The sequence below is a fragment of the Platichthys flesus genome, chromosome 8, assembly GCF_949316205.1.
Source record: "Platichthys flesus chromosome 8, fPlaFle2.1, whole genome shotgun sequence".
Classification (NCBI taxonomy): Eukaryota; Metazoa; Chordata; class Actinopteri; order Pleuronectiformes; family Pleuronectidae; genus Platichthys; species Platichthys flesus.
In genome coordinates, this window is record NC_084952.1 from 618,701 (window position 1) to 642,449 (window position 23,749).

General features: G+C 44.5%; 3 protein-coding genes across 4 annotated transcripts; 1 reads left to right on the forward strand and 2 right to left on the reverse strand.

Moving 5' to 3' along the window:
- Positions 1 to 9,595: 9,595 nt before the first annotated feature.
- b4galt7 (xylosylprotein beta 1,4-galactosyltransferase, polypeptide 7 (galactosyltransferase I)) lies at positions 9,596 to 14,601 on the reverse strand. 2 transcript variants are annotated; one of them, XM_062394199.1, is made up of 6 exons: positions 14,086 to 14,601; positions 12,966 to 13,304; positions 12,639 to 12,864; positions 12,289 to 12,372; positions 11,609 to 11,713; positions 9,596 to 10,947 (listed from the first exon to the last, which is right to left on the reverse strand). In XM_062394199.1, the coding sequence occupies exons 1-6, from the start codon at positions 14,136 to 14,138 to the stop codon at positions 10,798 to 10,800; spliced, it is 957 nt and encodes a 318-aa protein (XP_062250183.1). In that variant the 5' UTR covers positions 14,139 to 14,601; the 3' UTR covers positions 9,596 to 10,797. The 2 variants fall into 2 exon arrangements, with proteins under 2 accessions (XP_062250183.1, XP_062250182.1); XM_062394198.1 differs by having other exon boundaries at positions 9,596 to 10,953.
- An 841-nt stretch (positions 14,602 to 15,442) lies between these two features.
- Positions 15,443 to 19,563, reverse strand: tmed9 (transmembrane p24 trafficking protein 9). The gene is made up of 5 exons (XM_062393489.1): positions 19,379 to 19,563; positions 18,722 to 18,822; positions 18,522 to 18,647; positions 18,162 to 18,308; positions 15,443 to 17,521 (listed from the first exon to the last, which is right to left on the reverse strand). Exons 1-5 carry the CDS (start codon positions 19,554 to 19,556, stop codon positions 17,372 to 17,374), a joined length of 702 nt encoding a protein of 233 aa, XP_062249473.1. The 5' UTR covers positions 19,557 to 19,563; the 3' UTR covers positions 15,443 to 17,371.
- Positions 19,544 to 22,574, forward strand: tmem216 (transmembrane protein 216). Its single transcript, XM_062393488.1, has 6 exons — positions 19,544 to 19,779; positions 20,439 to 20,452; positions 20,928 to 21,021; positions 21,146 to 21,238; positions 22,099 to 22,300; positions 22,394 to 22,574. The coding sequence occupies exons 1-6, from the start codon at positions 19,770 to 19,772 to the stop codon at positions 22,407 to 22,409; spliced, it is 429 nt and encodes a 142-aa protein (XP_062249472.1). The 5' UTR covers positions 19,544 to 19,769; the 3' UTR covers positions 22,410 to 22,574.
- The last annotated feature ends 1,175 nt before the right edge of the window (positions 22,575 to 23,749 follow it).

A 23,749-nucleotide genomic window follows, 5' to 3' on the forward strand; every position in this document is an offset into this window, starting at 1 on the left:
AAAAGACGACAGGAAGTGAAAACAAGTCTCACGTTGACTTAATTTAATTAGGTTCTGACCAGTGCCACGGTTCCTGCTGCTGATTGTCATCACTCACGTTCTCTGGGAACTTGGTCCTGCTCAGATGAATCCATCAGTTTACTCTGGCTCATTAGGTTTTGGTTCAGGAATCGACCTTCCTGTGTAAACCTGTTAACGGAGCAGAGAAGGAATCATTAGACCGAAGAAGCGTTCAAATATCTTAAAATCATATTAAGTTCAATGCATCTTGAAAAGACGATTTTGAAGAAAACCAAAATGATTCCAGTTTATAACAAATGTAAAAGAACAGTGTGTGTGATCGTGAGGATTGATCATTTAGTCGTAATTTCATATTTACAGTGTTCATGTAAATTTATCATTTAACTTAAAGATTGTCCTTTGACCTCCTTTGACCTCCTTTGACCTCCTTTGACCTCTTTTCCTCCAGATGGTGTCAGAACCGGTTCTTTGAAGGATTCAGTCTCTGCACCGACACCGTCCAGGTGGAGAAGAGCTCAAACTGGTCCACCCTCCAAACCAGCTGGTGGTCTACCAATAATCTACCAATTTGTTGAATCAGCAGAAGTGAAACCATCGCTATTTGTAAATTCACCTTTTGAAATCGTAACTTTTTGTATTTCAGAAAGTGTCTCCCGGTTCATCCTCACTGATCTGCTTCATCACTGGTTTAGTCTCAGTCCTGAGGATCCGGTTGGTTGGTTCTCTCAGTGAGAAGCTGATTGGTCAGGAAGGCTCCTCAGCACTGACGCTGCTCCTCCATTGGTCCGAGCTCTAATCTGAAGTCGTCCATCAGGAGACGGAGTGAGAGCTGATCTGAGGTCGGCCCTGACGGCCTCGGCAGCACTTCCATTTGATCTGCTGGTCGACCTGTCAGACGAGCTCAGGGGATGTTTATTCCACAGCTAAAGTGTTGACAGGTGTCATGGGGAGGGGGCTGCTCAGGTGTGTGTCTGTGTGTGTGTGTTGGTGATTGACACTCCCTTTGTCTCCAGGTGTGTGTTGCTGAGGGACACTCAAGCATTTCTTCTCATTTCTACATCTGTGTGTGTGTTTGTTGGAGTGAGTGTGTGTGTGTGTTCTCAGTCAGGTGTGTGTGTCTCAGGGAAGGTGTTTGTGTCTCAGTGGAGGTGTGTGTGTCTCAGTGGAGGTGTGTGTGTCTCAGTGGAGGTGTGTGTGTCTCAGTGTGTGCGGTGGGGGGTGAATCCTCCCCTGTGCCCCGGGCTCTTCCTGTAGCAGCGTCTGTTTCCAGCCCTCCGGCTCGGGGACTTTCAGACTCTAACTGAGGTCGTCTCATGTCCCCTGTGAAGACAATTAGCTGCTAAACGCCTCCCTGCTCGCCGCTGTTGTTTACCAGCGGACGGCCGCCATGTTTATGGCGTTTGCTTTGTGTCCTCGTTCATGTTTAACCTTGTTGCACCGACACTACATCCGGAGAGTCTGAGAAGAGAAACCAGTTTGTTGATGAGAAGCTTCAGGTGTTTCCCTCAGGCAGCAGAACTGCAGTAAAACTAGAATAAAAGTTTAGATATGAAACAAGACAAAGTAGAACTTGAGACTTGTCTGTGAGAACTAATGTGTGAGTCCGTCTGTGTGGACATGTCTTCTCCTGCAGCCTCCCAGAGAGCGAGTGGACGTGTTGATGAGGTTTCTAACACGAGACGGACGTGAAACTGGAAGAACACAAATATCTCAGGATGAAGAAGAGGAGCACATAGAAGACGAAGATCCTCTGAGGTAGAGAAGACAACACAACGTGAAGGAGCTGATAAAACCAACTTGTCTCTGTTCCACATTCAATCTGTGTTAGAAAGAGAAGATGAAAACTAACGTGTTGAGGTTTGGATCCAGGACAAGAAGAAAGGAAAGAGCATCGGACCTGAAGCATCAAATCATTTGACTCCTCAGACTCTGAGCGTTCAGACATGTCTGTGGTGCCACCAGCGACATGTTGTTTGATTTTAGCTCCGAGACGTGGAGGCCATTTGCACAGAGAGCCGGGCGGTGGCGAGGTCGTGTAGAGACACATCGGCCATCATCGCCCATCAGCGTCCCCGTGAACCCCCGCTGAGCCTCGGCCCACCAGGCTTCACATGAACACACGAGGTGTCACTTTGTAATCAGCTCGTACTTTTCATTTTACAGTCGGGCCTGAGGAGATGGAACCTTAACACACCGACTCACAACCGTCCACAGACCTCAGGATGGAAAAGTTTCACTTCTGAATGAAGGAATCAACAGTTTGTGTTCAGATTCAAAGATACAGATTCAAAGTGAAAATATTAAAGTTTCTGTCATCAGGCGAACGTCCTGATCCAGAGTCTGTTTAATTCAGCTTGTTCACATCGAGCTGAGGTCACCGCTGACGCTCAAGTCCCGACCACCATGTCGATGGTTACCTGGTTATTAATACATGAGGTTATGAGGAGTTGAGATATGTTTCATCAGTGAAACGTCTGATGACACTGTCTCTGTCACTGTCTCTGTGTCTCAGTCTGTGTCTCTGTCTCTGTCTCTTTCTCTGTCTCTGTGTCTCTGTCTGTGTCTCTGTCTCTGTCTCTGTCTCTGTCTCTGTCTCTGTCTCTGTCTCTGTCTCTGTCACTGTCTCTCTGTCTCTGTCTCTGTCTCTGTCTTTGTCTCTTTCTCAGTCTCAGTCTCTGTCTCTGTCTCTTTCTCTGTCTCTGTCTCTGTCTCTTTCTCTGTCTCTGTCTCTGTCTCTTTCTCTGTCTCTGTCTCCGTCTCTGTCAAATCTCAGCTCTGATGGTCACATTTAAAAAACTCTATCACTGACTTCCGTTATTTAATTACTGCTGTTGTCTCATGAGCTCTTCCTTCAACAAGGAGACGATGATGGTCGGACGACATTCCCTCCGCAGGAAACACACACACACACACACACACATAGACATACACACGCACAAAGACATTATGTCACTGTGTCAGTTGCTTTCATCTCGGAGGTGTGTGAGTCCAGCTGTCGGCTGAGCTTCCTGTCTCATTTCATCCCGACCTGTTGATTCGCTGACTGAGCGACGGTTTCTCTGACACTAACGAACGGTTTGTGATTCTTCGCTGTGAAGAAACGAAGGAAACTGAAGTGAGGCGATGACGGCGCTGAGCCTCCGAGGCCGAGGAAACACAAACAAAGCATTTTGAAGACATTCGCTCCAGTGACGGTGACAGATCATCGTTTAACAGCAGAGAGAAATAAAGATTCAAATAATCAGTTTAAAGATTAAGATTAAGATATGTTTATTCATACCAAACACATGCACAGACATGCACAACACACCCATGCAATGGCAGGCAAATTCAACCGCAGTGAGCGACCATGTACGGCGCTCGGGAGCAGATGTTGGGGGAGTAAGGTGCCTTGCTCAGGGGCACTAGACAGGGTAGGGAGACTCTTGGATTTTTGGACAGATCAATCCAGGTCATCTTTTGTTGTCTCTCCGTGGAGTTGAACCAGAGACCTTCTCTGCCCATAGTCCAAGTTTCTACCACTGGACCACCACCTCTCCCACCGCCTCAGGTTTGAGGCTTTAAAGATGGGTTATGATTCAAATTTATGATTGTGTCTTTTTTCCAGGTTCTGAAATGAGTTCTCTCCATCGGGGACTCGGCCTGAGAGACACATGTCGGGGTCGGAGGTGGACCGGGCAACACGTCTCCACCTCCTTTAAAAACATCAGGATAAACGCATGCTGCCATCTTGTGGTGATGATGTCAGAGTCAGGCTCAGCTGACCACGCCCCTTTTTTTATATCATCACATAGCGAATTCAAACCAAACTGATCAGAAACTTAAACAAATATCAGAGAGAGAAGAGCGAGTCACAGAAACATCAATTTAACATCTACTTTGATTTATTGATGTTTGGTCCATGTCCCATCTGTTAACATGGAGATTTATGACCTATACTGCAGCCAGACACCAGGGGGCGACACTTTGGCTTTTCTCTTAGTAGCTGTGATGTCGTCCATCTTCATTCACGGTCTGTTGTGTGGACGAAGCCTGAACAGTGGAAGGAATCATTGTTTATCTGAAAATACAAAATTGTTAACTGCAATTTTGTATTTTCTTTATTTCCTTATTTCTTTATTTTAATCTGAAACAGGTTTATTAATATGAATGAGCAGTTTTTGAACGAAGCATTGATCTTCTTGTGATATGTGACAGATGTGTGACAGATGTGTGAATGAAATCTTTCCGTCTGTAATTGGAGAAATTCGTGCAAATCAAAGTTGGATTTTAAACGACAACTCCCTGGAACCCCCTGCAGGGGCCCGGGGGGGGGGGGGGGGGGGGGCTTGAGAGCCGCTGCTGCACTCGTCTCAAACTGTCAGTCAGCGCCTCGCAGCGCCGGCGGCCAGTCGTCTCCTAAACGGTAATTTATGTGTTGTTGCTGAGGACAAATTGCTGCAGGAGGTGCACCATTAGTTAAACTGCATTTCACAGAGACGTGTTTTCACCTGCAGCACAGCTATGCCAGAAATGTCATAACTCAGCGCCGGGGGGGGGGGGGGGTACTGACACCCTGCACTGTCAGAGGTTCTGTTCATGTTCTCACACATAAACTGTCATTAACTCACAAAGAACCACACACAGTCAGCTCTGATGGATCCTGGTTACAGGTCTAGTGACCCACATGTCATTGTGAGTCTGCGTCCACACGACACGTCTCACAACACAACACACACAGAGCTTCACAACACAAACAGAGCTTCACAACACACACAGAGCTTCACAACACACACAGAGCTTCACAGCTGCTGAGACGGACACACTCGGAAACTCTGCTCGACTCGTTTGAGAAACTGCTTCACACCTTGAGACCCTGAACACTGGAGCCTTCACCTCGGAGTCCAGACGTCACCGGGTCAGGTGAGTGGCTCCTGCAGAATCCTGCAAACAAACCAACAAACCAACAAACCAACAAACCAACAAACAAACAAACAAACAAACCAGCAGACAAACAAACAAACATCCAACAAACCAACAAACAAACCAACAAACCAACCAACAAACAAACAAACCAGCAGACAAACTAATCAACAAATCAACAAACAAACAAACCAGCAGACGAACTAATCAACAAACCAACAAACAAACAAACAAACATCCAGTAAACCAACAAACCAACAAACCAACAAACCAGCAGACCAACAAACCAACATCCAACAAACAAACAAACAAACAAAAAAACAAACATCCAACAAACCAACAAACCAACAAACCAACCAACAAACCAACAAACCAACAAACCAACATCCAACAAACCAGCAGACCAACAAATCAACATCCAACCAACCAACATCAAACAAACAAACCAACAAACAAACATCCAACAAACCAGCAGACCAACAAACAAACAAACCAACATCCAACCAACCAACATCAAACAGACAAACAAACCAACAAACCAACAAACCAACAAACCAACATCCAACAAACAAACAAACCAACAAACAACCAACCAACCAACAAACCAACAAACCAACATCCAACAAACCAACAAACCAACAAATAAACATCCAACAAACCAACCAACCAACAAACCAACAAACCAACATCCAACAAACAAACAAACCAACAAACAAACAAACATCCAACAAACCAACCAACAAACAAACAAACATCCAACAAACCAACAAACTGACAGCTGCTCCGCCTCCTGCACACATCAGTTCAGTGACCGGCCTCAAGAAACGTCTGATTAAAACCTTTAAACATATTTTATTTTACCTTATGAATATTAATCTCTCTTAATTCTAAATGCTCATCATTCTAACTAAACTATCACTTTTATATATTTTCTGTTTATATTTGTATTATCTTTTACCGTTTATAAAGCATTATTTCGTTACTTTTTATTTTCAATTTATGCTTAATTTAATATATTATTTTACTTAATATTTTACTTTATCACTATGATTATTTAAATATTATATTTAAAGTTTGATCTGGACAAGCAGTCGCTCCTCAGCTCATGACAATGAAGCACAGCGCCCTCCAGTGGCCAGACACTGAATCACACACATCACATTTAGTGATAAATGTAAAAACTAAAGTAAAAAAGAGATCGTCTTGGATATTACATTTCCCTATTATTAGATTGTGTTCAATGTTTTATATTTAATCCATTTTATATACGTATTTAATTTGATTGTTTCTATAAATCTACACGTTTTTTAATTTTAATATCACCTTCCATAAAGGTGCATATTTTCCTTGTAGCCACATTTTATCCTACTATCAACACCCTGCTTCCCTTTATTTATTATCTTTAAATACATTACACTTGTATTGATTAATTCATTTTTCAATATAAAAGTACAATATACATAAAACCTATAAAAATCCATTTCATTCATAACCAGGAACTGAAAACACTGGTTCCCATTGAAACCTCAGAACTACGACGTTAACTTTTCTCTGTCTGCAAAGTAAATAAGTTTCATTGTAAAAGTGTTTTGATGAATTAATTCACTTTTTAACATTTTACGGACTGAAAGTTTTTCACAGGTAAAACAACTAAAAAGACAAATACAAGGTGTTTTAATCTCATTAATCTGATTTAAACAGATTATCACCTTTAATAACTCTGAGTGAGATTTGCTGGATGAATCTTGGACATGTTTCATGGTTCTGGATTTCTTTATGTCTCTCAGATTAATATTTCCTTATCGTTCTCGCTCTGCTCGGCTCCAACAGATGAAACAAAGAGCAAATGAACGAGTTGGAATCTGAAGCTTCAGCCGGTTTCACCAGCTTCGAGAAACCGTTCGTACAAAAGGAGAATTCCAACGTGTTGAGGTCAAATCTTTATCACGAGCAGCAGACATCTTCGTCTCTGGAACTGTGTGTGTGTGTGTGTGTGTGTGTGTGTGTTTGTGTGCGTCTGTGTGAAAATCTGTCCCGATGGTTCAGCAGCTTCCAGCAGCAAAGCAGCCAATCAGAGTGTGACAGACGAGTGAGAGTCTGACCATCTGTAGGTGGACTGATGCCGACACACACACACACACACACACACACACACACACACACACACACACACACACACACACACACACCTGTGTGTTTTATCTGCGGCACCTTTTAAAGAACCTGTTTTTAATCATTAATTAAATCTTTAAATCAGTCGTTATCTTTTCATCTTGTTGGATGAAGTTGTGATGAGATTTAAATACAAAGCCGATGCAGCAGCACAGACAGCAACATGTAGAACATCACATTCATGTGAGTTAAATGATAAATGTGGTGAAATCGATAAAGAAAAGCAAACTATACGTAATGAAAGTTCAAAGATTGTTTCTGATTCGTTGAGGTGAAGTTGTAACAGACATGGACTCAGAAGGCGGAGCTACGAACTGATTCAGTGATGTCATCATCACATGACCTCAGAAACATGGCGTCTTCACCTGAGACCAACTTGCTTCCATCACATTCATTCAGCCAGGGATCGAACCACCGACCTTAAGGCTACCGGACGACCCTCGTTACCTCCTGAGCCTCCTTTCTCCTGCAGTGGTATAAACGACTGACTGAAGAACTAGCGCCCCCTGCTGTTTGTCAGTATGATCTTACAGAACAGCAGTTTGACTTCAGAATCCAAATGGATAAGATTTCACCTTTAAATCCACTCCCAGTGAAATGCATCTCAAACAGAGTCGTTGGCTGAAGGGCGACACACAGATCTCCAATCAGTCGGCTTCATGGTGACTGAACTGTGGTAAAGCACAGATTGACTGAAGGTCTGAGATCAGAGGATTTACAGACTGGGAGCCTCCCAGTGAAGTCCTGTCCTCATCCAACAGGAACACAACAGGAACACAACAGGAACACACGGTCACCTCGAGCAGGAAGTGAAACATCTGCTCAGAGCTGCAGCTTCTACTGGAGATGAAACAGTTGCTTGTGTTTTGACTGCGTCGGGTCCTTTGTGTTTTATTAGACAAGCAGTGAATATGATTACATGATCTCATTGCTCTGCTTTATCTTTTATTTTTTGCTAATTGCACCATAATAGAAACATAATCTCCCACATTCATTAACAAAGGCTGAAAATGAAGTGTTGGCCCCACATCTGCTGTGGAGCTCTGCTCATCTATAAATACGTGTGAACAGCGCAGCCTGGCTCTCCTTCTTATTACTTTACAATTTCCATTATCTTATATTACAGCCGAGATAAAGAATTATAATTACTGAGTGGGGATTTAAAAAATTAGCACAAAGCTGCAGAGCAGGGTGCTGCTGTCGTCTATTTGTGAGCAGAGGTGTCTTTTTATCTAATCATCACAGTCACCTCGTACAAAAGGTGAAAATTGCACCCGTGGGGGAGCAGCTTGGGGGGGGGGGGGGGGGTAGAGTCACCCCGTCCTCTCTTTGTCTCTGTCGCCATCTTTGGCTTGTCCCCAAAAAATTCACAACTGCATCAGAGCTGGTTTCTATCGACAGGAAACGACTCAGGCATTTTGTAAAGGCAGTCGGGGCCCTACAGGGGCTCTACAGGGGCCTCCAGGGCCCATCAGGGGGCATCCAGGGGCCCTGCAGGGGGCCTGATGTGCAGCAGCAGAGCCACAGCAGGAAAATTGATGTGATCAACATGTGTTCAAACAGCACAGAGGCAGAAACAAGTGGGGAACAGAAGAATGATATTTTATAGTTCAGTTTATCAAATTAAATAATATGTGAACTGAGGTTGTTTATATTTCAGGATATTTGGTTATTTCTATAAAATTCCAGATACTTTCCACAACAGCAGAAGTTGTGTGTAAATCTGCAGGATGTGTTGTTCCTCAGGTAGAATCACTGACTCCTCATGGTTGTGAATTCATAAGTAAATAATGAATTAAACATGAATAAACACATTATTTTCTGTTTATAAATCCTTTATTATCCTTTATCCCAACAAGTCAGTTTAAATGAAATGCTGCTGCACAGGATCATGAACACAGAGAGAGGAGCGAGTGTGAAGAAGAGGTCGGGTCAACTCTTCTTCTTCTGCAGTTTGTGTGGTGAGTGGCAGATGAGCAGCTCCACAGAGGCTCGTTAGCAGGATCACAGGCTAACTGGCTGTTCCAGCTGCTAATGGCTCCGCTCACCCTCCCTCCTCCACCTTCACCTGTGTTTACCTGCTCTCCTCCCGCTGCTGACTCACACGTGGTGTTAGAAGTCACACCGGCTGCAACACGACATGCGAATGAGGAGCGAAGAGGAGGTGACATGTATGTGGAGGAGCCGTGTAGCAGCTCACCGACGACCACATGTGTAAGAGGAGGAGACTCGAGGCTGTGAACTCGTCTGCAGCTGCTTCACAGGAACAATCCAGGATTCAGAGAGGAAACAGGGAGGGATGAGAATCAGACATGAAGTCCAGACAGGTTCCTGACATGTTCCCATCATGTTCCCATCATGTTCCCATCATGTGAGTACACTGATGTCTAAGAGTTCTCCTCCTTGTTCTTACTAGTAGAAAACTGAACTTTTTGTCAGAGGAAGAATTTTCCAACATGAAAATTAACATGAAAACAAAGAAAAAGACACAAACACACAATTGCTTCTTGTTTTTCTTGTATATAAATACTGAATACTGTACAAATAAATGGCACCATCATCTGTGTGAAACAAAATATGTACGACATCATGGTCTGTAAATGACGACATCTAAATACATTGTCTTTAAACTCAATGGCGCCCCCTGGAGGCCGACCAGCACATGACAACAGCAGGGAAGAAGACAGTGTCAGCCGCCGAACAAAAACTAAACTAAGAACCAGACTGAAGACAGAGAACTCTGAGATTCATCTCAATAAACCACTTCAGGGGTTCTAGGATCATTAATTTGTGAACTATGAGAATAATCAAATGATTGAAGCTGGTGTGAACAACATGTGAACCAGGACCAGAACGTCTCAGTGTCGGTTCTCACTGAAACACAACATCAGAGTCCATCATGGCAACAGTGAGGAGTTCTCTGGTAGTTATGAGTTCATAGCTCATCATCTCTTGTAATTATGGGAAATAGAAACTATTCAATACCAGCTTTTGATTATGATACAGAATCCTGATTGTAAAGTAAAGTCAATTTTTCCCTCTGGTGAATTCTGAGTCTATAAATAGATCATACTGTTGATGAGCAAACACTTGGTTAATTATGATATTGAAGATTCATCTGACTGCTATCTTCTGATCTAAAGCACTAAAGCAAACCCAGTGACGTGACAGTGAGATGCTAGTCTGTCCAGATGTGGTGGACATCTGGACAGACGTCTGTGGCTGGAGGTCGGTTCCTCTGCACAGACCCACAGTAAGAAGATACACTTTAGGTTCAGGTCGTACCAGCAGGATCCTGCTCGTCCAGCTTGACTCAGATCAGCCACGATGTAACAGTCAGTCTGCGTCCGCTGAGGTTTGAGGTCACACAGGAAGTGCGTTTGTTCATGGTCATGGTGAGAAGTTTGAATGCTCTGGTTCTTGAGCAGTTTGACCGACAGGAAGTCGCCATCAGGATGTTTGAGTCCTTCACGGATTCAAACACAAGTCAGAGGTTGTTGGTTCGATCCTCAGATTATTAAACTTCAGCTGCTCGTTTCAGTTCAATGTGGAAATGAATCAAAGTTCAATAAGTCTGTTGGTGTCACTGAAGATAATCCAGCTGCAGATCAGCAGGAGAACAGGATCCCAGTTAAACAATAAAACCAGGAGAAGTTTCCAGTCGGGGCTCGAACCCGCGTCACCGCTGTGCCACGTGCTCGCCTACAGCAGCAGGCACCACGGCGTCTGGTCCTGGTCACACTCCAGCTTGGTGCTGAGGACGGTGCACGGCGCTCCGCTGATGGTCAGCTCCTGTCTGGACTCCACCTGGTACCGCAGGTTGGTCAGCCCCCCCCCCGGGTCCACCTTGAACTGCTCCTACGGGGAGGGGGGGGAGGAGACATCTGGATTTAAAAGGGCTTCTTCAAGTGTTTTGATTCTTGTTCTCACAGTTAAACAGATATTTCTGCTGTGGACGATTTAAGGATTTTGATTATTTCATGTTTACAAGACAATTGTAATTATGTGTTAACGTGACTTAATAAAACACGACTGGTGACGTCATGAAGTTAAAGATGCCGCTGGCAGACTCGTCATCACATGAACGTGATAACTCCTCCTCCATCTTAGCTCCTCGGCTGCCCGCGTGTTCCAGGATTGATTGGAACGTTTTACTGTTTACGATCGGTCCTCAACTTTTATCCTGAGATCTTAAGAAAAAAACCTGATGTGACTGATATACCTGATCTGAGGAGAACAACATCATCTCCTCTGTATACTGGCTTCATATCAAATGACTTGTGTATGTTACAGGTTCGTTGAACTGACTAAGTGGTTTTACACATTTTCAAGTTTTAATACACAAACTTGGAAATGACGTTGTTACTAATGAGCTGAGGCCGAGTGGAGGATTTGTACAAAAGGCTGCAGTCATCACATCCTCTGGGATCTTCTGTAGTTTCAGAGAAGGTGTCTCTGGACGTGTGAGCAGATCCAGGACCAGCAGCTGAATCGTGTGGAGGAGCGTTCCTACCTGTTTCTGAGCAGCGACCCTCTTCTGGTCCCTCTTCCTCCAGGCCGGGTCGTGGATGTGGAGGAAGGTTTTATATCCGGTGGTGATTCCACTGGGTCTGAACAGCTGGAGAGGAAACACTGATCAGATCGAGACAAACCAAGGATTCAAACCTCTGACCCGCCACTCCCCAAATATTAAGATTCATTTCTCCTCAAAACATTCTAATATCTCTGATTTAACAGAACATAATGAATCGTATAAATAAACTTCCTCGTTTCCTGCTTTGTGCAGAATGTTTGAAACGATGGTGAGAATAATAATTTGACATCTTTTACTTTCACCATTTTCCCTTCAACTCACACTTATAATTATACATTTACATAAGATTAATAATTATCTACATTACTTATACAATTCATCTTCATAACGTGTGAATCTTAATATTCTGTGAACATGTAGCTCATAGTGAAATGACATATTCACGATTGTACTGTATTCTATACCTGCATATATACTCACATCAGTCTAATATCACATGTAGAAATACATCCTGCCTATCTGTAAAGTTTCTACCTATAGAACCCTGAGAGCTTCCTCCTGTGTGAGGTTCACTGTGTCTCTGTTGTCCTCTCGTCTCTAACGAGGACGGACCATTTGTCTCCTGGGACCAGTCCACAGAGTGTCTCATTGCTCTTCACCTGCAGCTCAGCTTTCTTCAGTCTCCTGTAGAACTCGTCGTCTTCTCTGCCCCAACCCCAGAACCGGTTTGACATCCCGTTACACTGGGAGACACACAACAGGGTTATTACAGCTGCACAGCGCCATCTGGCGGAGGAGTTACGTCATTACATCACTACATCACAACATATGAGACAAGAAAAATGTCTTCACCAGATTCTGATAAACCTGAACTCTGTGTTTCCATGGTTTCCATTTATATATTAAATAAATAATTATGAATAACTATAATATATCTGGAGGTCCTTCTAACCGTACGACCATCACAGCTCCTGCACCAGCAAAGTAAAGGATGTGAGCAGCTCAGTACCATGTGGTAGTGCTTCTTGGTGAGCAGCAGGATCCCCCCCACGTACGTCTTGTAGTGGTACAGCGGGTGCAGCTCGGGCGAGGCCACGTGGAAGGGCCCCCCCTCGGGGAACCCGTAGTCCAGAGCGTCGTTCAGCGGCAGCAGGTCCACGTCGTGCATCGCCAGGTAGTCCGTGTCGTTCCCGCTCTCCAGGAAGCCCACGTTGATGAGCGACGCTCGGTTGAACCTGCAGAGAACACACGTGTACGTGAACATGTGACGTGTGTCTACAGCGTTTCTCATGTGAAGGTCAACCCTTCCTCTGGATGAGGTCGTGGGTCTTCTCACCTGTAGTGATCCACCTGGTTGATGATGATGAACTTGTGGCGGATCTTCTTCTTGTTGAGGAACGTGTGCATGAAGGGAACAAACACCAGCAGCTCCTCGAAGCGCTCTCTGAAGGGGATGATCAGGGCCAGCTTGTGAGGACCCCAGGAGAGGTCGTCCACTGCAGACGCCCGGCCGTCCACGGGGCAGGGCGGCTGCTGCTGGGCGAGGTGTCTGTCCTCCTGCTTCGGGGGGGACATGTCCCCTGAACAGCTGAGCTGCAGCCACAGCAGAGACACCAGCACCAGCAGCATGCAGAGGCCGAACAGCTTGTAGACGGTGCATCTGCCCGACAGGAACCTGAACCACAGAACACACATGATCCACCACAGACCTGGAGAACATCAACACAGAACCTCACTCTGAACCATCAGTTTGAAAGTGTTCAACAGGATTCTGATCATTTCACATTCACACAGAACTGAGTCGGACACTTCAGGAGGTTAGAATGAAACTCTGAACAGATGAGGTTGAGTCAGAGAACCTCTGGACCACAGACAGAGAACCACAGACAGAGAACCACTGACAGAGAACCACTGACAGAGAACCACAGTAGGTTCTTGTCTTCTCCATGAGAAACTCCACACGTGTCACTTCTTCACAGTAGACCCTTTGTGGTCTACACTGGTGGATAAATGGAACCCACCTCCTCTCTGAGCTACAGACAGAGAGCCACAGACCCTAACCCACCTCCTCTCTGAGCTACAGACAGAGAGCTACAGACCCTAACCCACCTCCTCTCCTCTCTGAACCACAGACAGAGAACCACAGACCCTAACCCACCTCCTCTCTGAGGTACAGATAGAGGACCACAGACAGAGAACCACAGACCCTAACCCACCTCCTCTCTGAGCTACAGACAGAGAGCCACAGACCCTAACCCACCTCCTCTCCTCTCTGAACCACAGACAGAGAACCACAGACCCTAACCCACCTCCTCTCTGAGCTACAGACAGAGGACCACAGACCCTAACCCACCTCCTCTCTGAGCTACAGACAGAGGACCACAGACCCTAACCCACCTCCTCTCTGAGGTACAGATAGAGGACGACAGACAGAGAGCCACAGACAGAGAACCCACCTCCTGTCCTCTCTGAACCACAGCACCGGTTTCCTTCTGGATGAATACATCATGATTTCTCCCGGTGCCTCGGACACCGACACACCGACAGCAGCTCCGCGGGGCTCGGGGGATTCCTCTCCGGTCACCTCCAGCGGTTCTCACGGCTCCATGGTCCGGACCGACCCGGTGCTACCTCCTGACTAACGAAGCGGTTCGTCCCCGCAGCGGTGAACCCGAGCTTGTAGAGTTCAGCGTCGGAGTGCGTGAGGATCCATGTTGGTGCGTCGGGCTCTTCGCTCCCTCACCGGACACGTAGCACCGGGTCACACCGCCGCCGCTCCGGGTCCGAACACCTCCGGCTCTCACCGGGACTCTACCGGGACTCTACCGGCCCCGTGTGTCCGCCGGAACCCGGGGAGAAGTGATCGTGAGCGGGAGAGAAGCTGACACACGACACGGAAACATTTAACTGTTATTTCAAACGATAGAAAAACAATCAGCCATTTGTAAAACGGTGCGACCAGAAGACGAATCCGGAGGGGAACGATGGCTGTTGGTCTGAATAGTTCCTACCATGCTTTTAATTAAAGGGACAGTGCAACACAAACACTGCTGACGTGTTCTTTAATAAATCTATTATATTATAAAACATAAATACTGTACTCTAAAACCTGCCATGAACTTCTATACGGTAGTTTCTACTTCACATTTTAGAGAAATATTTAACTTCTACTGTATTTACCCAAATACAGTGAAATACATTTGCTAATTTAGAAAAATCCTTAATTTTGTCTAAATAATTGAAAGACTTTTAAGTAAAAAATAATATCAACATACTTAATAACGATGCTATCTCATAACCGAAAAACGTTTTGATGATTGAATTTTAATCTGCTGAAAATAGATCTGAATCAACTCCCACTGCTTTTACATCCCTCCTTTAAATACTCAATACAAACAAATCTCATTATAATTCAGGGGAATGTCAAATGGTGCAAACATTATATTAAAATACAAATGATGAAATCATTGCAGTGATTATTTGATTATTGTAATAGCCCCAATATATTTCATGGAAGAAATAAAACAACTATAACATAAACATATTATTTTACATTGACATCACATTAATAAATTATGAATATAATACAAAATAAATATATTGTTGTGCTGTTATAGGAGAATCTGAAAATGTCTTCATTAAACTAAATGAAAATTATCAGAAATGTTAACTTCACTCCGTCAACTAAATTAATGTTCCATCAGGTTTCACACAAACTTATTACAAATGTTTTATTCAAACACCAAGAAAATAGAGCCTGAAAACTGACTTCATTTTCCATGCTTTTCAAAAGAATCAAAAGAAACAGCATCATTTAAACCAAATGTGACAAACTTTATTTTTGAGTGCAACTTTTCCAACTGATTTCACACGGACAGAATCTCTGAAAATAAAATAAATTCACCCCCTTTCCACCGCTTATTCAATATCTAAAAAATCGTGCCAGCAACATTCACCTGTTTAACACAAACCACCCGAGAACAAAACCACATGAAGGAAAACTGAGGAAGAAGAGAAACCTTTTCACTTGTTGAGTCTGAGAACGTGAAGTGGTTTCATTTTATGATTTATATTTCTGTGTTTCCGCAGCTGAAGTGAGAAAAGGTCGATGGACTCAGATACGAGATATAGATATCATTAAAATGAATATGGAGACTGAGCTGACTTAAGGAGAAACAGCGTGTGGAATTTCTAAACCTTACTGGTCGACGAGCAGTCAACATAAAAACCATCTGATAAACACATGGAGTCATCGTTCATCCCACAGGAAGAACGGACGTCTTAACGAGCCCAATTATTCAGATAATAATTTAAACACCAGACTCAGATGAACAGAAAGGTACATTCACTCTGGACTCTGTACAAAATGTAGATTCACTCAGTTGAACAAAAAAACAAACAGAAAAACGGTTTAGGTAGAATATCACGAGTCAGGCTGAAAGATTAAAACACTAAAAACACCTCCGCCTGCTGAACCGGGAGCTTCTTCCCCTGATCCAGAGTCTACTGCATCATGATTGTGGGATTTAACCAGCGTCTCACACTGTAAAAGATGTCCCAGATTCTCCCCCTCACACACCAAGCTGTGAATGAACCTGAGCTGCTGAAGGAACACAGAGTCTGTTGTTAGCACTGGAGCTAAAAGTTGAGTTAAAGGGTCCAAGGACATAAGAGGATATGTCTGACAATACCAGTTAATCGTGATTTATCAAAAAACTTCACTTCAGGTTAACGAACCTCAATCACGATGTCCGACAGCAGAATGTTACGTCAGGGGATTGTTTTTAAAGCGTGTAACGGAGAAAACAATCAAATCCTCAAATCTGTGGGGATTTAATCATCAGATATTCAGCATTTGTGCTTCAACAATAGATTTAATGAGTCGATCTGTTCTCAGTTTACCTTGCTGCAAATTCTGATTTTAAATCAATTTTTGCGTTTAACAGTTAGGATTCATCCCTGATCTGCTGCCTGTTGATCACGTTTCAATCATGTGAATAAATCTTTAACATCAAGTGTATTTCACATCGCTTCTAATCTCTTTGTATGCAGAGTTAAACAAGACTTTATCTTAAATCAACAAAATCGTGAGCTTCAACATTTCACCTAATTTTATTTAGTTAATGAAATCATCTCATCTGGTGAAGATACAAAAACATCAATCTGCCCAACTCTTCTACAGATGAATCCAGATTCGAGTTCCAGTCATCACTCAGAGAACTAGGAGTCAATCAACATTTTCAAGTGAGGTTCATATAAACTCTAGTGGCCAGTAACAAGTCAAGTACTTTGAGTAAGTAACACCAAAGAAAAAGGGACACTTTACAATAATAATAAAAGAAGATTGCAGAACTGTGAAACACGGTTTTAACTTCCCGACAGACGCCGACTAATCTGTCCTCCTGCTGAACTTAAATTAAAGAAATCAAACATATCTGACACGTGATCGTCTGCTGCAAACGTGAAGGGCTCGTTACAAACAGTGTGTGAGGGTACCAGGACAATAACAACAACAATAATAATAATAAAGAAGATGCTGATCAAAATGTTGTTTTCAAGCCCAATTGTGCTGCTGGATTCTCATGTGTCACATCTCCTCAGCAGTTCTTCCTCCGACAGCAGCCGCCGCCGCTCAGTAATTCATCAATCAGTAGAGACCACACACTCACTCACTCTCACACAGACACACACTCTCTCTCACACAGACACACACACTCTCTGACACAAACACACATATAGGGATTACACTAGCTTCTTGGCCTCGAAGAAGCTCTTGAGGTGTCTCATCTGCCAGATGCCGATGGCGACCAGGATGAGGGTCTGGACGATGGACCACCACAGGACGCGCTGGTTGGTGCTCTCGCTGGTCAGACGGAAGCGCTCCTCCCGGTACTGAGGGGACACACAGACAGCAGGGGGCGCTCAGTGACACAGGCTCAGATCACACAGCAGTGAAGTTACCACAGCAGAGATCAGAGGGACTTTGTTCCAGCTGCGTGAAAACTGACAGTAAAGCATTTGAACACATTTGAAAACTGAGGAGGCGTGTTTATGTCCGGACTAACAGAAACTAACAGGCCCACGTCCTCTTCCTGATTGGTTCTCATCAGTCACATGACTCAACTACCAGCGGTGAAGACAAAGCATTGCTAACACTTCCTGTCAGTCACACTCCCCGTCAGTCACACTCCCCGTCAGTCACACTCCCCGTCAGTCACACTCCCCGTCAGTCACACTCCCCGTCAGTCACACTCCCCGTCAGTCACACTCCCCGTCAGTTACACTTCCTGTCAGTGACTCGTCAGTATCACTGCTCCTCCTTCAGGAAGAGTCTCGGCTACTACTAAGCAACCAACTGCAGAGGAGACCATCTCCTTCCTGTTCACGTCACATGATGAGTGTACGTGAACGGTCATGTGACATGTGTTTCCAGGTTGTACAGTTTGGACGAAGGTCATGAATGTGTCCGTGTGGGCGGGGCCCCAGTTCCATTAGTGTGACTCCTCCCACATTCAGGGAAACACAGACTGACCCTCTGGTAGTTCTGCTCCTTCTGGATCTGGTCCACCTGCTCCACCAGCTGACGCACTCGCAGCTGCAGCTCCGTCAGTTTGTCTTTGGCGGCGATCTCAGCGTAGTTGTTGGCGTGCTCGCCCACCTGGATGTCCAGGTGAACCCTCTGCAACACAACACACAATGTTTAACACAACACGTCTACGAGTACAGATAAGACTCCGCCCATGTAGGTGATGACAGCAGGACAGAATTCTTTAGTCCCTAAATTACAACGTGAACCCAGAACTAACAGATCATGAAACCACAGACACATGAAGCTTCAGCCTCTCAGGGTGAAACCTCTGGAGCTCCACACGAGCACCAGCATCTTCCTCACCAGCAGGCCTCCAGCGAACAGGGAGAACTTGGAGGAGTTGGAGTGCAGACAGATCTGATGTTCTCCGGGCGTGTGCGACGTGAAGGTGAATCTTCCCTCGGAGCCGTACTGACGAGACAGGATCACCTGCAGGAGACAAACAGTGAGACACCTGCACAAAGCAACAGCTGCTGGACGAGGACGTGGAGTTCTGTCCTCACCTTGTCGTCAGGATCCTTGACTTCCACGAACATGCCCAGGCCCTGAGTGGCGGGCAGGTACTCCTCCCGCTGCTTGTCGTACAGCTGCGTGCGGTAGTTTCCTGCAGACACACACACACTTCCTTTACTCACCAGAAATCAAAATGGTTCCCAGTCGTCTCAGTGAATTAACTCATGATCCGTTATGGGTTTTAAAGATCAATGACCCAAACGATCCCAGCACGTTACATCATTTCAGTTTGATGAATGACAATAAGCAACACAACCATCTGTCAATCAACTGATCGATGACATCAGGTGGCAGCTGCTAAGATGGCAGACACATGGAAGAAGTCTTTCAAAGTACAAGTAGTGGATTACTCTTCTCACAGTTACTTTGGTCAGGTTTTATTTAGTGGAGAAATGAAAACAGTGTGAAGAGTCAGATTAGTTAGTGTCAAACAGGAAGTTAGTTAAAGTTCCGCTGCTTCTTCTTCGTGGAGACAGAGAGACAAGGCTCGTGTGTCTGTCTCTTTCCTCCGGAGACACTTCGTCCTGTGTCCGAACTGCGAGACGCGTTTTAAAGTGTTTGAGCGCACGAGCGGACTTTAGCTCCAGTTAGCAGATTAGCTCAAGTTGGGGAGCTAGCATTAGCGGTTAGCCTCGTCGGGGACTCACCGATGATCATCGTCTCGTCCGGGATCTCCTCGATGAAGCACTTCTTCTCCGTCTCCCCGATGTGGAAGTACAGCGAGGACACGACGCCGGAGAAGACGTGGAGGAGCAGCACCGACCACACGCACGGATTCATCCTGACAGACGCCATGTTCACTCCGGGGACAGACCCACTGCGCATGCGTGCTCACCGCAATGCCACGTAAACCCTGGACCGAGGACGGCCAATCAGCGCGCCGCACGAGCATGCTGGGTAATGTAGTCGTTTATTTAAATGATTCACCGCATTATCATAAACCAACGCTAGGGGGCAGCAAGTGAACTTCCCCGCGGTTTCACCCGGCAGAGAAGAAGAAGCACTTCCGGCAGGCTGCTGTTTCCATGGCAATCCAACATGGCGCCCGGTAAGAAACGCTCCTTCTGTTCTCCGTTCATAAATAAACTCGTCGCTACGCAACGTCACCGCGGTTCAGACGTGTTCATCATAAAGATGAGAACATTTATAATATATATAAATTATATATAAAACCCGCTCACGTGACTGTTCGTCATCGATACATGTTCATATTCTGTCCAATCTCAGTTAATGTAGTTAAATATCAAAGCTTATTCAAATCTCTGGGATCATTATAACAACTGCCGATGCTCTGTGGCTGTGGATGCTAGTATCACTACTGCTACAACTACTACTACTACTACAACTACTAATACTACTAGTACTACAACTACAACTTCTACAACTAGTACTACTACAACTACTAGTACTACTAGTACTACAACTACAACTTCTAGCAGCAGATGAATCAGTTCAAGCTGCACAGAAAGTTAACAGTTCACACAACCTCAGCTGTGTTTGTAGAAGGAGAATCATAATCTCCACATCCGTCTAGTGGACAAATATATTGAATCTAAGGCTCATCTTGTTTCTTCTCCATCTTTAAGGAAGTCAGATCTGTATTATGTCCCTGTGTCCCTGCTTCCTGTCTTCTGTCTCATTGTGTTACGTCAGGTTTTAAAGATGCTGACCATGAATCAATCTGATCTTTGTCTCGTTTCTCTGCAGGAAGTCAAACAATCGTATCCTTCAAAGGAAACTGCTGCTCAGCCGCGCTGCGCTCAAAAGAATTATCTCCCTCCCTAAACACTAACCCTAAACACTATCCCTAAACACTATTCCTAAACACTAACCCTAAACACTATCCCTAAACACTATCCCTAAACACTATTCCTAAACACTATCCCTAAACACTAATCCTAAACACTATTCCTAAACACTATCCCTCCATCTCTTACAACATCTCAAGAGGAAGTGAAGCTATTTGCACTTGCTGTTTTCTAAACTTTAGCATTATTTATAAAAGATGATAAATTCAGAACATACAGTGAAAAACTCTGCAGTATAACAATAATTCAACAAAAGTTGAACTTCTGTTCTATGTCTGCTGAAATACCTTCACTCTGTCTCTCTCTCTCTCTCTCTCTCTCCATCTCTGTCTCTCTCTCTGTCTCTCTCTCTCTCTGTGTCTTTGCTCCTTGACTCCTTCATCCTCAGCTGTCGTCCACTCCTCTGCAGATCCTTCTCTACCTCAACTCCTGGTACTTTGCAGCCTTCTACCTGGCAGAGATTCTCATGTTCATCTATAAAGGTTTGGACCTGTTTGTGTCCACAAGTCTCCATCTCCTCTGTGTAGAGTCATGTATCTGTCGGCATCTGCTGGTCAAACTGGGATATTACATATTAAATCCTATAACGAGTGTGTGTCTGTTTAGGTGTTTCTCTCCCGTACCCGTCAGACAACCTGGTTCTGGACGTGGTTCTGCTGCTCATCTTCCTCGGACTGGAGACACTCAGGATCTTCTATGGTGCGTGAGACACACACACACACACACAGACACACACACACACACACACACACACACACACACACACACACACACAAAGTCTCCTCTGTCTGTTAATTCATATTTTTATCGTTGATTTTGTGAATCTGATTGATTTGAAAAGTTCCTGTTTGGTTCTACAGCTGCTTTGGTGCCGCCTGGTGGACACTTCTAAAAGTTCAGGACGATAAATGTTATGTCATCAAACTGCTTCAACGTTTGTAATAAAGATGAAACTAAAGATATAATATAAATATGTAGTTTCTCATGTTTCATGTTGACGTTGTTTTCCTTGAATCCAGAAGATTTTCAGTTTCTGATCCTAACGTCTGAGAATCTGGAACCAGAAAACATTTGCAACTTTGCATTAAAAATAAATGAATACAATCATTTTTGTGTTAAACTATTAGCAGATTCTCTTTCTGTGGATGGTCTGAACGCACTCGTTCCTTTTCACAGTAGAATGAGTGTTTATGTTAAAAGTAATTAAAACATGAACACTTATGAAGAAAGAGAAACAGTCGTGAAACTCGAGTGACGTCTGTTTCATTCAGGCAGGAAACCTCCTCGATGAGCGTTCAGGCAAACGATTCACGGAAAAGTAGAATGAACGTAATAAAATCCAGAATGTGAGGATCAGAGACAAATAGAATCCTGAAGAAACTGTGACGTGAATCCTTTCTTCATCGAACTGAAATGAAAACCTTTTTTTCTGAAAAGCCGAAAATGATAAATGGGTTAAACGTGAATGCTGGCGGCCATGATGTGGTCACATGTTCCACCTCAGTGTGACGTCATGTGGTCAATGTGTCACGTGACAGTGTCTCTGTGTCCCGGTCCAGGCTGGAAGGGGAACCTGTGTGAGCGCTCTCTGGCCTCGTGTGCGTCGCTCTTCATCCTGCTGCCCTGCGGCGCGCTGGCCGTCTACTTCCTGCTGCTGCAGACCTTCGTGCTGCGGCTGGAGTTCATCCTCGGCGCCGTGCTGCTCTGCTTCTACGCCCTCGAGCTGCTGCTCGGACTCCTCTCCTTATCCGCCTTCTCCAGGTGAACACGTCCAGAGGCTCAGATCAGGTCTTTGATTCTTCTGCTACATCTGGAACATGTCTGAGTTCACACTTTTCTGTTTTGTTTCTGTAGGTCCAAAGTTTACTGAAGAACAAAGTTCACCTGAAACAGAATGTGACGACTGATCCCCTGTAAATAGAAAAGTTAAAATCTGTTTGACACTCATCATCTTCTACTGTTTTGTACAAAATGTTTTATAAATGTTTCAATGCTTCCATCAAGACTTTGTGTAAATAAATTCTGGTTCATTCTCGATTTGTATGATGAACAAATCATCAAATCATCAATCATACAAACGCAGAATCTCATTTCCACCTTAAAAGGTATTTTTTTGGTCTAATTATTATAAATATTATTATTATAATCCAAGATATTTTGGCTTCATTTCTGGAGGAAGTGAAGATGAGTCGTTTAATTTCAGTCGCTGATCTTTGTTATTTTCATAATTAATATCAATTTTGTGTCACTTGATTTATTCATCTCCAGTTGAAACACTATTTTTATTTCAGAAAAGATACTGGTTTAATTTCTGCTGTAAAACGAGCACAGAAAGTTTTGAGACGTAAAAATCCACAGAAACTTTCTCCCTCACTTTGTTTTTGCATATGTTCAATATACATCAAGTTTCTCAGGGGAAACTTTTCTTCCTTAAGCCGCCTCTAAGCTGAGACGACTAATTTACCAGTAAGCGAACAGCCAGCGTGTGAGCGGCGGCGTCGAGCAGAGGATAAAGGAAGTGGAGCCTCGGCCATCAGCTGCTCGGGACCTGCACGTGTTGTTCTGTCAGAGTCCAATCGGGTGAAGCTTGTATTAAAGAAATCAGTGTATTTGCATGTTTCCACGATGGCTGCCCTGCTCCGTGCTCCTGGTGAATATCAAGTGACAGGAGCTCAAGCTGAGAGGTTTCATTACAGAGTCACACAGCTCCACTCACAAATTAAAATGTGCCACTTTGTTGAACACAAGCTCGGTTCATAACTGCAGCTTCATCTGCAGAGTGAGTCCGGGGCCGGGACAGGAACCTGGACCTGAACAAGAACCTGGACCTGGACCTGGACCTGAACAAGAACCTGCACAGGAAGCTGTACAAGAACCTGGACCTGAACAAGAACCTGAACGGGAAGCTGGACAAGAACCTGAGCAAGAGCCTGGACCTAGACCTGAACAAGAACCTGCACAGGAACCTGAACAAGAACCTGACCTGAACAGGAACCTAGACCTGAACAAGAACCTGCACAGGAAGCCGTACAAGATCCTGCACAGGAAGCTATACAGGAACCTGGTGCTGAACAAGAACCTGCACAGGAAGCTGTACAAGAACCTGGACATGAACCTGAACAAGAACAAGAACAGGAACTTCAACAAGAACCTCAACATGAACCTGCACAACTCAACCTCACAACAGACACACACTCATTTATCTTTACT